The sequence below is a fragment of the Eleginops maclovinus genome, chromosome 18, assembly GCF_036324505.1.
Source record: "Eleginops maclovinus isolate JMC-PN-2008 ecotype Puerto Natales chromosome 18, JC_Emac_rtc_rv5, whole genome shotgun sequence".
NCBI classification, from domain to species: domain Eukaryota; kingdom Metazoa; phylum Chordata; class Actinopteri; order Perciformes; family Eleginopidae; genus Eleginops; species Eleginops maclovinus.
In genome coordinates this window covers 15,949,955-15,961,673 of record NC_086366.1, presented here as the reverse complement: position 1 = coordinate 15,961,673, position 11,719 = coordinate 15,949,955, and the positions used below count along the sequence as shown (strand labels likewise).

Here is an 11,719-nt window from a genome sequence, read left to right as displayed (position 1 = left end):
TTATTATTATTATTATTATTATCATTATTATTATCATTATTATTATTATTATTATTATTATTATTATTATTATTATTATTATTATCATTAGCATAACCTTTCAGCAGTACTGACATGGAGGTACTGTGAAATATTTTATATATATATAAAATATAATGCTGTAACACACCTTAATCTGATAATATGATTAACATTTAAAATGTATTTTTCCTTGCCTGTTGCCTTGACTGTGGATACATTTTTCTTTTTCAATCTATGAAAGCCAGCTTTTTGTTTCTATGTCTGAAAGTATTTTTGATTCCTCCTAAATATATTGTCTTAACTAAGAGAAGAAGAAGAAATTGGCCAATTCCAGAAATTCACAGGTAAAAACTAAACAAAAACAAATCATGGATACAAACAAAAATGAGAGGGATTCTTTTGTATATATCCTTTCCCGCACAAAGCCACATGGATTTGGAGCAGATCAGTTTACAGGGGATCTGTCTATTACTGTAAGGCTTTTGAGGCTTTTCAGATTCCATAGCATGAATTTAATTTGTTTTGGCTTGAGGTCTTCTCAGTGTCAGAAGGCATTCCTAGCTTCACAGTTTCTTCTGCCCATTTCCAGCACCACTGAGCACCTCTGTTCTTCATATTTCCCTTTTAATACAAATTGTCAGAAAACATCCACTCTCAAAGTTAGCCTTCGGTTCTTCTTGTTAAAAATGGCAGATGCAGTGTCTTCAATAACAGGTTTGGGGAGATCCAGAAGCAAATAGTAGATATCCTCCACCTCCAGTAAGACGTCGTCCTGTAGACAAAGAAAATCACACTCACTCAGTTTTTCTCACAAAAGTACACGATACCAATTATGTATTTTTTATGACATCCCACTACGCTCTGCCACACATTGGTTGTTGTTCATTATTCTTCAACGGAGTGATTAACTGCTTACCTTGGAGATTCTCAGCTGACACTCCGACATGGAGCAAACCTTTGGCAGCTCCACTGTGAGCTCCATGCTGCGAGCAATTCCTTCCCTATCTGTCTTCACCTCAAGTCCATACCCCGGCTTCTGAGGCTGCACAAACGTGGTGGAGATGACCTGGATCAAATCCTTATTTTTGTGCTCTGCAGGTCTACGTTCAATTTGGACTGCAGGGTCCTGGTGTTGTTCCTCTGAGCGTAGAGCGCTGATTTGCTGCAGGAGGGCAGCTGGGGTCTTACTGGCTGTAAGAAAAACACGATGGATTATTAGGAACTTTGGTAGAAGGTGAAAGATAATACACCTGCAGCAGCTAAGAAAAATAGATACCCCATAAAGGTCTTGTAGCAGCTTATTGGGGTATAAAACATATTGCCCTACCTGTGTCTGTTTTACTGGAGGTGTAAGGCCACTGCTGAAACCCAAGCCGGCGGTGCAGGTCTTCTGGGTTACTCTTTGGGCTGCAGCTGACGACAGTGTACTCCTGAGATAACCTCATCCCATGATGCTGCTGGGCAAAGCTCAGAGCCAGCATATATACTTCTGTTTTGTCTTTCTTACATTCCTGTAGCACTGCAGGGTTAAATGCCACATCCAACACGGTGCAGCAAACTGTGAGGGAAAAACTACGATGTATTATTTTTCTTGTCTAAATCTAACGATTCTTTAGCTTGTGATGCTGCACAGCTTTGTCTTTTACTCTGACCTTCATACTCGTCTGTTTCCAGTTTTCCTGCACACACAGGTAAAGGCCTGCTGGGATCCTGAGGTGCAGGCACACGTTTCCAGCTGCATATGTTGATGTACAGTGACCCTTTCTTTGGCTCCTGTTGAGGACACAGATGTAACACCTGTCAATACACACCCTATCTGTGAACTCATAACACACACAGGGGTGGCAGCTTTTCTATTAAGGGATAGAAAGTGGAGTGGACGGTCCATTGCCGTTTTTTAAGCTAAAATATTGAAAATAATTACCAGTTAAACTTCTGCACACGTTTGTTTTGTCTGTTTTTTTCTCAATCTTGTAACAGCAAACTGAATATTTTTTTATGTTATACTCTTGGTTGGACAGAACAATCCATTTTTAAGATGCTAAAATGGGCTATGGGAGTTTGTGATGGGCCCCTTCATAAATCATTTGTAGATTACGCAATATATTAAAAATAATTGTGTAATCTTATCTAGTAATTGAGTGATCATTTAGTCTAAGATCTTTTAGACGGGCAGGTGCAGTAGATGATACACATTGTACACACATAGCATATTTGTATGCTAACTTTTTAAACTTTTACTTGAGTTACCTTTTCAATGCAGGACTATTTTACATGTAAGAAAGTATTCCTACACTAAGTACTTAAACTTATATCTGTTACTTACTAACAATCTATTTGTACTGCACATCTTAAGAAGACTGCAACAGGTTAAGGCACAAGCAGTACAGACATACAGAGGAATGTTTAAAGCATTAGCAGTGGCAGTCATGTCATTTGGTTCAGCACCTGTAATATAGCTCACTTACCTGGCACGGGTTCATTATTAATAAGAAACACCTGTGCTTTTTCTGCTGTGACGCACTGTTTGTCGTGAGAGCATTTTAATATTGCAGGTTTGGCAGCTTAAGTTACCTTGTGAACACTCAGTTTTAGGCTGATGCCAATGACGCAACTTACCTCAATTTCAGTGCAAATACAGGAGTGGAGCTCAGGCGGTGCACTGAATCCAGCTCCTTCTTTCATCTGCTTCTCAATCAACTCACGGTACGCTGCGGGGTCATTTTGAGAAAGATCATCCAGGATGGACCAGAACTGGTTGACTTGCTGTAACACATCCCCTGTGCTGCCAGACATCTTGAGGTGACTTTACCTTTGGAGTTAGCAAACACTAGTGTTGAGGCGAAGAAGCCACTAAAGGTAGAGCGTGAGCGTTAAATAGTTGAATTTAGAACAAATAGCTTGTCTACAGTACAATACATTAGTTGTGCTATTGACCGGCTCCAAATGTGAAACAAAGATATTAAAACACACTTCGGTTAGTTAAAGTCTGTGAAACAACTAACGATTCTTAGCTAATGTTGTTAGTTGCTATGGAAACTTGTTAGGAGGAAGCCGCCTGGTGGTCAAAGCCAGAGTTGCAACTCAGTAATCACACCGGGCACAGTTTAATAATAGGCATAATTTATATTCAATACATACAAAAATTTACGTAAATATGTATATTTATGTCTTCAGAGTGTCTTAATGTGTACACAATACAACGGACATTTAAAGTAAAAATATCAACTCTGTTTTTAAAATGTCTCAAACACCAACAGCGCCCTCTGCTACTTCTCTGGGAGCCCCCCTCAGTACGTCTGCAAAAACAAAGAGTTATTATAAGCAAGCATTTATTAGCTGTACTTCTACAGTTTCCAGTTATTTTCTAGATGCCGATACTAAAATATCTAATTACTGGCGGTTTTAGACGGATTAATTATTTGAGAAAATACTTTGCAGATTAATCACTTATCTGATAAGTCTGTTTACCTCAATCATGTCGTAGATCCAGCCCAAGAATTCAACAACTTTGGTGTAAACTCCTGGATGGTTGGGCTCAGCACAGCCTGTCCCCCAGCTGACGACCCCTACCAGCCTCCATGCATTTTCATCCTGGCAAACAAGAGGACCCCCACTGTCCCCCTGGAGAGGTAGACACAAACACTAAGCTCACCCAGCCTTCATTATGCAAGGGTTTTACTGTAAACAAGTCACATAAAAGAAGATGAATCTTTAAAACGCCTCTGCAAGCCAGTGTTCAAAACATAACTCTGACCTGGCATGCATCCACTTTTCCCTCTGTGTATCCTGCACAAAGCATCCGTGGCGTGATCTCTCCATTGTACATGCAGGAGCTGTTACACTTCTTTGTGCTTATTATGGGAACAGGTGCCTCTTTCAGGGTGTCAGGTGAGTGAACTGAGCGAGAAGACACAGGTTTAATGCTGTTCTGTCAATACACCTGGCACACTCTGTCATCATGCGAGAATTAGACTTGCAATAGATGTAAATTATTTTTAGAGCAGTGCAGTAGCTCACCACCGTCAGGCTGTGTGTATCCCCATCCAGAGATCCAGCACTGTGTTCCTCCAGGAAGATCATAGTCGTACTGAGGCAAGCAGACAGGCCTAATTGTATCTGGTAAAGGGAGACTTTACATAATTATTCTGACAGGCTGGAACATGATAACTTGGTTTATGATTTTTAATTCAGATATTTGTTTTCGGTGTTCGGGCTTTCCTTTCTTCGTTTGGTTACCCATGTCATTTGTTGAATAGGTCCCATAAGTCTTCCTCAACTTGAAATACGTTTATTCTCATGTTGTTGCTTCCCTTGGTTGTGCAGAATGATGAATGTTCAGAGTTTGACACCAGAAGGCTGTTGTATCTACTGCATGGGGAAAGTTTCTCTGTGCTCACCTTAAATCTCATTTTAAAACTTGTACAGACAGGAGAGATTTCATGACATGGAAGCCGATCGTCGCAAATATGCAATTTACAGGAATGTGGTGTGAAAACCACAGGCCCCCAGTACACTTAAACTGTAAATAGATGTTCAGTGAAGTTGGAGTCATCTTATCAAGTGGTTAAACTTTGGGAAAATAATTTGCACATTCATTGATTCAGGATTTTTGAATGAGGAGGAAGGAGTAGATTTACAGACTTTTTCAAGATGATTGATACCCTTTTATGGTTCAATAGAGGCTTGTTTCCTGAAATGTTTCAGGATAAGAAAATAAACAGCAATCTGAGCTCAAAGCATTGACATTTTGTTGTGTTTTTGAAGCACCGCTACCTCTTTTATATTCAAAGGTTTCAAAGAGCCTCATAGACTGACCTGAGAAATTTAAAGGTGTCCGCAGTTTCATAAGGGCTATATCACTGTCGTGGCTCCTGTGGTTATAGTTCTTGTTGTAAATGATCTTTTCCACCGCATATCCTGTGTGCTGAGCCATTTTCGCAGAGCTGCGGGTGACAATACCAGCGTAGACCACCCAGCTGGATACCTGAGGTAGCCTGTAGCTGACATTTGAGAAAAGAAACAAGGAAGAAGACTCTGATAAGAATCGTCATGTGTCCATTGTGGCGCAGCGGTTAATGAATGATTATTCTCCTTCTAGTCTGTAGCCCCGGACCTTTAAGTGCCTGTAAGGTCAGCTGTCTTACTTGTGCACACAATGGGCAGCTGTGACTACCCATTGACTGGTGATGATGGAGCCTCCGCAGGTGTGACGGTTGCTGTAGTAAAGGCTGACCTGCCAGGGCCACCTGCCCAGTGTGGCCTCGACCCCCCCGATTATCCTGGGCAGCTTCGCTCTTGTCCCACACTCTGTACAGAGATCCATTCATCAAGGAGTTGGATTGGTCAGAATACATGACAGCAAGTGGCAGCATTCACACGTGAAGGTATTATAATGGAACTACAGGGCTCAGTGGTGCACTCAAAGTCAAACTGAAAAAGTTAGGTTAATTTGCTCACCAAAACATTGCAAAGCGATAACCTTCCCTGTGATGCAGTTCCCCCTAAATGAAAATAAATTGTGTAACTAATGATGCATAATTATTATGCAGTAGCTCTCTGCATCATTACCAGTATGATGTCCTCAGACAAATTGCCTTACCTGAATTCCCACATATTTTCCAGATTGCTCTTGTGCTCTGAAGTAATTTGTATAAAGCCATCAGTAAAGTTTGGCCCGATATCAGTTAGATTCACTCCTTTATGCTTGGTCAGTCTGGTAAGAGAACATATGCAAAATTGGTGGGAATGAGTGTTGAGATAATTCAGACTCATTGAGGTAAATTTGCAAATGAGGAATGGCAGAATCATAAATAAGCTGGGCTTTCAACAATGGCAAAGCAGGCTTAGATTAAACAATACATTAATGATTCGGAGCTGCAGTCTCAATCAGCGTTAAGGGTCTATGATTATGTCCGATGTGGAAACCTCAAATAGCCGAGCTGTCTGCAGACCAGCGTTCCCAGTGAAGAGTTCCACCTCTCATAGCACACTGGCAGCCAGGTGGGTAGCTTCCCCAGCTGGATCTCCAGCAGGGAGTTCTCCGGGCTGATTCTGTAAAACACTGAACCTGATTGATTGAAAATCCCTCCAGAGACAAGCTCTCAGGCAACAGTAATGAACGAGCCTCTTCTATAAGTGGGGAATGATTAGAAAAAACACAAGTATCTATGCTAATACAGTCAAGGAGATCGTTATGTCTGATGTTTTCATGTCAATCAATGGGGCTGTCTCAAGAGTGAACAAAAGCAACAAGATGAAGTTATTGATTGATAATTTCACAGCTATTAAACTGAAAATCAAAGCAGCCACATAACGCTGTGCACATTCTGCATTTTTTACTTCATGGATCAAGAGAGGAGGGAAACACAGACCTTTCCTGGGGTCAGAGATAGAAATATCTTCTGTTATGTTGCAGAAAGGCGTCTCCTTAGTGTCCCCAAGTCCCACTGGACTCTGAGAGTAGGAAGGCCTCAGCAGAATTTTGACTATAGATGAAGATGTAGATAATCAGACTTTTAAGTCAGTGAGACGGAGCAAAAATGAATAATAGTATTATTATTTTCTATTAAATGTGACCAGATGGTCTACATTAAAACCCCACAACAGACAAACCCTGTGTGCTACAGCAACACATACCCTGAAGTAAACAATTTAATGAAATATTTTCACATACAGGAGTTCTGTTCATTAGAAGAAATGTTTTGTTAGTTTTAAAAGCCTCTCAAATAGGAGAAGGTGTTGCTTCCTCTTGCCTTCAACTAAAATATTTTTGAGAAATGGGTTGTAGACTGCTGGGTGGATAAAACAAGCAATCAGTAATCAGAATCGTTTTTAGTTGCAGCTCTTTATCAAAGTTTTCAGTCCTGTCAAATGCTGATTATAAACGCCCTCAAAAATCTGTCAAACTCTGATGGGACTTGAAATGTTCAGAAGCTTGAGTAGCTGTTACAACACATATTGTACCTTTTTCCTGGTCACAGTTAAGCTAATTAACTGATTCTATCTCCACACAATGACTCACCTAGAAACCAGACACCTACAGCCAAGCCTCCCAGGAGTCCGACTGCACACACCGCTGCCAGCAGTCTCACTAGCCTCTGAGCTATAAAGAAACAATCAAGACCTTTCATAATGTCTCCTAAACCGAGATACGAGCTGAAAGAAATAACTAAATGCCCACTGTTACATTCAGTATATAAAACTTTAACACACAGAACAGAGGCCAGATTATTGATAAACTATATTCCATACTGCACAACACTTAAGAGTTGAAAAGCAAATCTATACTGTGACATTTCGATCAAAAAGCACTGCTGTATTTCTTATCACTGAAGGGTAAAGGATTTTATTTAGTGCAAAGTCTTTTGTTTTGTTTTTGTACTGGTGATGCACGACTTCTGTTGTAGTCTGAGCCCATCGGGTGGTGCACCACTGGAGCTTACCGTGAGTCTTAGGGTGAATGCCTTTAAACCAGCCCTGCGCTCCCTTGGGCTCTGTCACTCCCGCGGTTTTCTCTGAATGAAAGGGATGGCTGACAGCTGCCGGGTTCTCAATCACTGATAATGTGTCTCCATCAAAACTCTGTAATAAGTAAAGTTAGCCAGTCAGACCTGATAACAGCTTGTTTTGTTGAAGTTTTTGCATATATGCTTCCTTGCAAAAGAACTACCTGCTGACCATCTGCTTCTCAGCAACAGTGCACTTGACTGTCAGATTTAATTTGGAGTTAAGTAAACCTGAATATTATCAACACTGCGCACTCCTGATGTATAGAGTCAGAGCTGAAGGCGTGTTTCCTTTACCTCCTCAACATGCAAGATAGAAATGAGCATGTTAAAGCCTTGGCATGTCTGTTTTTGCGTCTTTTACAACACATGCTACACAATACTTGTTATCAGAACAAGTTGAGTGAGAGTGTTTTGGTTGGGCTTACCATAAGAGTGACATATTGAGAGTATTAGAGCAATTATAAAAAAGCTCTTCATCGACATGAGATGCATACTTGGTATTATCATGATACAGAACAACATCCTTCTAAACAAAAGCCACGCCATCTGCTCTCTTGTATTAGCGCTAGGGTGTAGCTAAACATATCATTTTAAATTTGGAATAAGCATCAATTGCATATAATGCAAAAACACTTTACAAATTCCAAACAGCTGTTTAGCATAGGTCGTACAGGATGATCATGAATTATATAAAAATAAACCAGTGACAGGAACATGTGTGATGCAAGTTTGAAGTGAATGTGACATGTGTGAACAGCAGGTGTAAATTGTGATGATGTGGAAACAAAGTGAAGAGGTGTTGTTGTCAGGATTGCATACATTAGACAGATGGAGCAAGGTGAAGTGAATATTAAGTCTCCTTTCTTACCATGTTTTCCTGCCGTACAGTCCTGAGGAAAAGGCAGCGGTGTCCCTGCTCATATGCAGGCCTGTGCTGGGGGTAGAGAGCTGTGTCCCGCTCGCAGTTGATGCACCATTTAACAGAATGCAACTCTGGATTTTCCCTTCACAAAGAGACAATGAGGTCAGCAGTGGTGCAGAGAATGAGGCTGTTGTTTGTCCAGGGGGGTCATGGGGCCTGTTGAAGCAGGCTGAACCAGGTCTTTGTAGGGGGGTGCATCTCCAGAGATACCTCCAAGCTTACCTATTGATAGGACACCGGGTGTTGCTAGGTAACCCTTTTTACCCGTGCCAAAAGATTGGCCATTTGCACCTGAGACACTTTATTACCTGACAGTTTGTAAGTTCGGTGGAAAGGTCATTATTGCAGATTGTTGAAAGTCTCATATCATGTCAATCCCCGTCATTTGGAATCCAAAGCTATCATCTCTCAACACTCAGAAACAAAATGAATATGTGCTGTCCGCTCGCTGACAGATGAGACTTTCTCCTCTCCTCTGTTCACAGTCATACGGTTTCAATATTCCTTTTCTGTATTTAAAATGTCATCTTTTGTCAAGTGCAATAAAAAAAGGAAGCTTGAGTGGCAGCATAAAGGAATCATTAACTCTAAGAATAGTAAGAATAATTAATAACTGAGATGTGCTCTTTGAAAAAGGTGAGAGGATTATTCAAGGGAGATCAAAGCCTGTCTCCACGTCGCCTCTCAGACGAATTATTGATTTATTTAAATGAAAAGTAATGACTTGTTTAATCCTTGTCGGTAAAATACTATTTACAGTAATACAAAGGTTGTTTATGTATCTCCCATATGCATGCCGTGGGATTAGTCAGAGTCCAGGTGATGGGAAGAAATGCCGGGAAGAAAATTCCTCCTTGTCCAACTGTCAAGGCCAAATCCCAGAAATCTGTTCGAGTCATGTAACAGGTGCCTGGAAATATTTGGAAATCAAACAATGAGCATTTCAGTATTTGCATGACTTGCATTTGAAATTAGAAGAGCAGCATCTGAAATGACTAACACTAGGGTTTGTTAAGTTTATAATGTATGATAATATTAGTTCTGGGCTCAGTTGTTCTTCTGCAGATGCAAAAAGAGGAGCAATGACACAGCTGCTGTCACTCTCACTGGGACTCATTGTCTCCCTCTTCTGGTGAAATGTATTCTCCAAGACAGTCAAAAGTGATTAACAGAGCTGCCATTCACGGAAGTCATGTGTTAGAAGTCGTTTGGCAAAGATTAAGGTCATTTTCATTCAAGGATATGCATGTATGTGATCAGTTCTTCTATAAAATTGTTATTTATCCTTCATTAACCTTTTTTTCACATGTAATATAGTCCCTTATATGAAATGTGTCTTGGCTAATTATTTTATACAAATCACACAAGAAGTTTATGTTTTGTTTTTATCCATTAGATATTATTTTAAAAGTATTTTAACAATAATTCGGTCTGATAAAACAGTCCTGCATCAGACAGTCGTTTTTAACACTCATTTTCTCTGTTCTGTTAGCTTCTAATAACTTCATTTAATGAAATATTCTAAAATAAGCATTTGAAGATGTCAACCGCAGCTTTGTGGAAACTTAAATTAATATTAACCATGTTACTTGATAATTAAAATAATCAGTAATGGCTACAGCCTCACTTATACTGGGATGTCATATAGTCAATTCTCTGATACAAATGTGGTTGACAAAATGACTGAAATACTCCTCTCTCATACAAATCAAAAACACCAAATCTTCCAAAATGATCACATTTAAAACACTGTTGAAAACACTTCCGAAACACTCAAATTAATGAGAGTAGGTCTTGATATTACGTATATGAAACCGCCACAAAGTTATCAAGGCCACTAAACTATCAGCAAAGTTAATACATTATTGAGTCACTGACAAGACACAAAGTATGAACATAAGCTTTTATAATGATCTTTGTTCAGAAATCTAAATTTCATGAGTAAAACCCTCAACAACAACAACAATAACAGTCTGTCACCTTGGTGTCACAGACGCCCCATAGGCACTACATTAATTCATTTATTCATGTAGCACAGTCCACTGTGGAGAGGCTGGCTGAAGCCCAGTTTGGAGCTGCATCCTTCTCTCCTCACAGGGGAAGCACTCTCCCTGTTTGTTGTAGTGAGATCTGATCAGCTCCGCTCTTATCTCAGCCATTTGTCAGTGTGCCTCTCTCAGTGTCCAAACCTTGAACATCAGACACAGTCTCTCGATCCTGGATCTGAAATCCTGCAGTAGGGTATTACTGAGCGGAAAAGAGGGAAGCTTCTTTTCAAAGTTTGGACAACATTTGCCTCAATAGCTTTTTGAAACAGTCCAGCCCAGCAAGCCATTTAAACCCACCCCAGGCAGAGGCCACCATTAAGGCTTAGAATGCCCACAGTTAGAGGGCAAAATGGAGCATGTTAAAGGCACAAATTGCACTTGTGTTGTCTGACAGAGCAACGAAGCACAATCACACACGGTTGAGTACCTGTTTAAACCACCCGTCAAATCCCAAATGTGTAGGCCTAAATCTGAAATGTTTGTTTTAAACTAAACTAAACTAAACTGAATAGTTTAACATTTATGGACATCCATTCAACTTTTTTACTGAATCTGAAATCACTCCTAAATATATTTATAGATATATATTAGCTACATTCAGCAGCAAGTTAGCTAAGCCTAATAACTTGGTTGTGTCTATACTGTACGTATCAAAATCTGCCTACCAGTACCTCTTGCGCTCACTAGTTAACATAAAATTACAATGACATGAGTGAAACGTTCAAATGTGTTGCTTCATGGGGGATTATGGTAGGTGAGTTGTTCTACCTCAAGTCAGAGCCTGGCTAGCTCTTTCCTGAGGTTCTTGCTTTTATGCTGAATTAAAACTGGCTCCAGCTTCCAATTCAATATACAGTTTAACTAATTGTCAACAAAACAATATGTGAATTACCCAATATGCCTGAACTACTTCTTTAACCCTGTTGAATATATAAAAGTGGATATTGTGTTGTGTCTCAAAAATGTTAGTCTTGTCAAGTTTCTTGTTTGGGTCATCATGCCCCAGGTCTATGGTTGGTCATGTTTTATGTTTTGTTTAGTCTTTTTTGTCTTTTCTCCCACTTCCTGTTTTATTTTGGTACTCACCTTCTGTGTGTTGTTCCAGTCTCTTGACTCCCTGTCACTGCCCTCGTCAGCGTCAGCCCCGCCCCTGATTGTTTCCACCTGTTCCCTGTTACCTCATGTTTAAATAGTCCTGTCTCCCACTGTGTTGTTTT

The 11,719-nt window shown here is 40.1% G+C and overlaps 2 protein-coding genes across 2 annotated transcripts; both read right to left on the bottom strand.

Moving 5' to 3' along the window:
• Positions 1–658: 658 nt before the first annotated feature.
• Positions 659–2,504, bottom strand: pih1d2 (PIH1 domain containing 2). The gene is made up of 5 exons (XM_063907430.1): positions 2,490–2,504; positions 1,674–1,794; positions 1,349–1,579; positions 938–1,212; positions 659–793 (listed from the first exon to the last, which is right to left on the bottom strand). Exons 1-5 carry the CDS (start codon positions 2,502–2,504, stop codon positions 659–661), a joined length of 777 nt encoding a protein of 258 aa, XP_063763500.1.
• A 620-nt stretch (positions 2,505–3,124) lies between these two features.
• On the bottom strand, positions 3,125–8,530 carry tmprss5 (transmembrane serine protease 5). Its single transcript, XM_063907262.1, has 13 exons — positions 8,401–8,530; positions 7,467–7,605; positions 7,046–7,126; positions 6,396–6,509; positions 5,950–6,085; positions 5,624–5,737; positions 5,482–5,525; positions 5,169–5,331; positions 4,840–5,024; positions 4,042–4,140; positions 3,779–3,921; positions 3,493–3,645; positions 3,125–3,320 (listed from the first exon to the last, which is right to left on the bottom strand). The coding sequence occupies exons 1-13, from the start codon at positions 8,401–8,403 to the stop codon at positions 3,312–3,314; spliced, it is 1,383 nt and encodes a 460-aa protein (XP_063763332.1). The 5' UTR covers positions 8,404–8,530; the 3' UTR covers positions 3,125–3,311.
• Positions 8,531–11,719: the final 3,189 nt, after the last annotated feature.

What these genes read in the sequence shown, in the direction of transcription:
- pih1d2 (XM_063907430.1), bottom strand. An exon ending in GGAAACAGACGAGTATGAAG is followed by an intron (nt 1,580 to 1,673) that starts GTCAGAGTAAAA and finishes TTTCCCTCACAG; the next exon opens with TTTGCTGCACCGTGTTGGAT. An exon ending in GTCAGCTGAGAATCTCCAAG is followed by an intron (nt 794 to 937) that starts GTAAGCAGTTAA and finishes CTTTGTCTACAG; the next exon opens with GACGACGTCTTACTGGAGGT.
- tmprss5 (XM_063907262.1), bottom strand. An exon ending in TATCTCTGACCCCAGGAAAG is followed by an intron (nt 6,086 to 6,395) that starts GTCTGTGTTTCC and finishes AATCAGGTTCAG; the next exon opens with TGTTTTACAGAATCAGCCCG. An exon ending in ATACACACAGCCTGACGGTG is followed by an intron (nt 3,922 to 4,041) that starts GTGAGCTACTGC and finishes CTTCTCGCTCAG; the next exon opens with TTCACTCACCTGACACCCTG.